The 2,500-nt window shown below is 39.4% G+C and overlaps 1 protein-coding gene across 1 annotated transcript in view; it reads right to left on the bottom strand.

Moving 5' to 3' along the window:
- Positions 1-2,500, bottom strand: part of LOC138865803 (UMP-CMP kinase 1-like) — a 7,421-nt gene that overhangs the window by 568 nt on the left and 4,353 nt on the right. The window contains exons 5-7 of the mRNA XM_070137132.1: positions 1,522-1,677; positions 723-851; positions 1-13 (exon numbers count right to left, since the gene is read on the bottom strand). The exon at positions 1-13 is cut by the window's left edge and continues 568 nt beyond it. Coding sequence (XP_069993233.1) covers positions 1-13; positions 723-851; positions 1,522-1,677 — 298 coding nt within the window. The remainder of the gene's footprint in view (positions 14-722; positions 852-1,521; positions 1,678-2,500) is intronic.

Genomic DNA, 2,500 nt, shown 5'->3' with positions numbered 1-2,500 from the left:
GCTCGGAGCACAGCTGGTTCAGTCGGAGTGAGTTAGTCTAGGGAATTGATAGCAAAGCAAGGACGTCTTCGGACACTATTCTATTTAATCTAATGATAATACGACCGTCTTTGTGTATTTACAGAATTTTTTGCTACTACCCAAGAAAAAGAAAAAGAAAAAAAAAGATATTGACAAACTGGAAAGAGTCCAAAGAGCGGCGACAAGATGGGCACCTACCCCATGAGATCTGAGTTACGAAGACAGACTACAGAAATTAGGACTTACTACCTTGGAAGAAATAAGGAAAAGGGGGGGACATGATTATGCTTTTCAACTGCATTACAAGAAGAGTGAAGATAGATAAGGATGACTTTTTGATCTTGAACACAAGAAGAACGAGAGGACACAACAAAAAGTTGACAGTAAAAAGAGGTGATAAAGATGTCAAAAATATAATTTCCCAAACAGAATTATTGAATCGTGGATCAGTCTCCCCAATCAAGTAGTGTGCCAAAACTGCGCATCAATTTAAAAAGTTATATGATAATTTAAATATAGCAGACGGGACCACCTGAGCATAGTTCTTTTCCCGTATTCAAACAACTAGGTAAGAACAACTAGGTCAGGTAAGAACACACAAAATAAAATACATATTATATAAGTATCTAATAATAATAATGACATACAAATAACATAAGTAAATAAAAAATAAACAAATAACGATGGCGGAGGGTACTCACTTCGAAAGGACAGGAGAGGAAAAACACGCACTGCAGATTAACCTTGTTTCCCAGTGTTAAATTCCATCCGTCGAAATTGTCCTGCGTTCGCGGGAATCCGTCTATTACGAAGTTCGTGCTTGGCGATTCCTGTGGAGGGAGAGAGGTTGTAGACTCTGTTTTGTCTGTTTGTTTTACTCGCAGAATTCTATTAGAATATTTTCATTATCACAACACGAAATGAAAATAAATTGGGGGTTAGAAATAGATGCATGGACACTTAGATGCAGATGTGGAAAAGGTGAACACACACACACACACACACACAGATTGAGAGCACACACACACACACACAGATTGAGAGCACACACACACACACACAGATTGAGAGCACACACACACACACGCACACATACGCGCACACGCACATACACACACACACACACACGCACGCACGCACGCACACACACGCGCACACACATACACACACACGCGCGCACACACACACATACACGCACAGAGAGAGAGAGATAGATAGAGAGAGAGAGAGAGAGAGAGAGAGAGAGAGAGAGAGAGAGAGAGAGAGAGAGAGAGAGAGAGAGAGAGAGAGAGAGAGAGAGAGAGAGAGAAATGGGGGGAGGGGGGAAGAAACATAAAAAAATATATAAGCATAGAAAAACAAAATGAAAAGAACAAATCAGAGGAGGGGAACTGCTGAGGAGGACAGAGTGATCAAACAAAAACAAAATCCAAAGAAAAAAATAAGCCATAGCGAAAGAGAGACGGCCGGCCGGAGCCAGCAGGCGCCCGACGTGCTGACCTTCATGTAGCGCTCGAGCAGAGGACACGTGACCTCCCAAGACACTATAGTGTTGCTCTCTATCTGCTCCTTGATAAGCCTTCCGATGACGCTGTCTGGCCGCCCGGCCTCGCTCTTCAGCAGGTCGCCCGCGCTCACGTGGTCGTATCCAAAGGTCTTCGCAAAACAGGATCTCATTACTATATTTGCTGAGCATGCATATATATATGTATGTATATATATATATATATATATATATATATATATATATATATATGTACGTATGTATATACACAATATTTACAATATATATATATATATATATATATATATATATATATATATATATATATATAATATACACACACACACACACACGCACACACACACACACACACACACACACACACACACACACACACACACATATATATATATATATATATGTATATATATTTATAATATATGAACGCATGTAAACATATACAAACATGCGTACACACACAAACAGATGGATGCACGCACGTGTGTGTGTGCGTGTGTGTGTATGTGTGTTTTTGTGCGTGTGTGTGTGGACGTCTTATAGCAGAGGAAAGTAATCAAAGCCTTAAAAGAGAAGAAAATATTTACACGCGATTTAATCTTTCGACTTTTATACAAATGAACATAGTTATGATCAAGGTCTACATAAGTACCTATATAGACCTTGGTTACGATGACCGTTACCCGGCCGTGACCGATAACGGGTCTCGGCAACAATCAAATGTCGTTAACGAAGCGATAGAAAGATAATCAGCAACAAGGTTGTTCCTTTTACAGACTAGTTACTAGGCAACGGAACCCATATTCATGAGCACAGGGAGGAAATAAAAACAAATGGAGTAATTCTCTTTTTTCTGATCTATAAGACTGAATTTACATAGCTGTTCGTTGAGTGCCGACTTTCTAATCTATATATAAATAATTAAGTTGGAGTATATTTCAGTTGGTGTGTATATGA

This window comes from Penaeus vannamei, chromosome 22 (genome assembly GCF_042767895.1).
Source record: "Penaeus vannamei isolate JL-2024 chromosome 22, ASM4276789v1, whole genome shotgun sequence".
NCBI lineage: Eukaryota > Metazoa > Arthropoda > Malacostraca > Decapoda > Penaeidae > Penaeus > Penaeus vannamei.
This window is presented reverse-complemented; position numbering and strand designations above follow the sequence as displayed.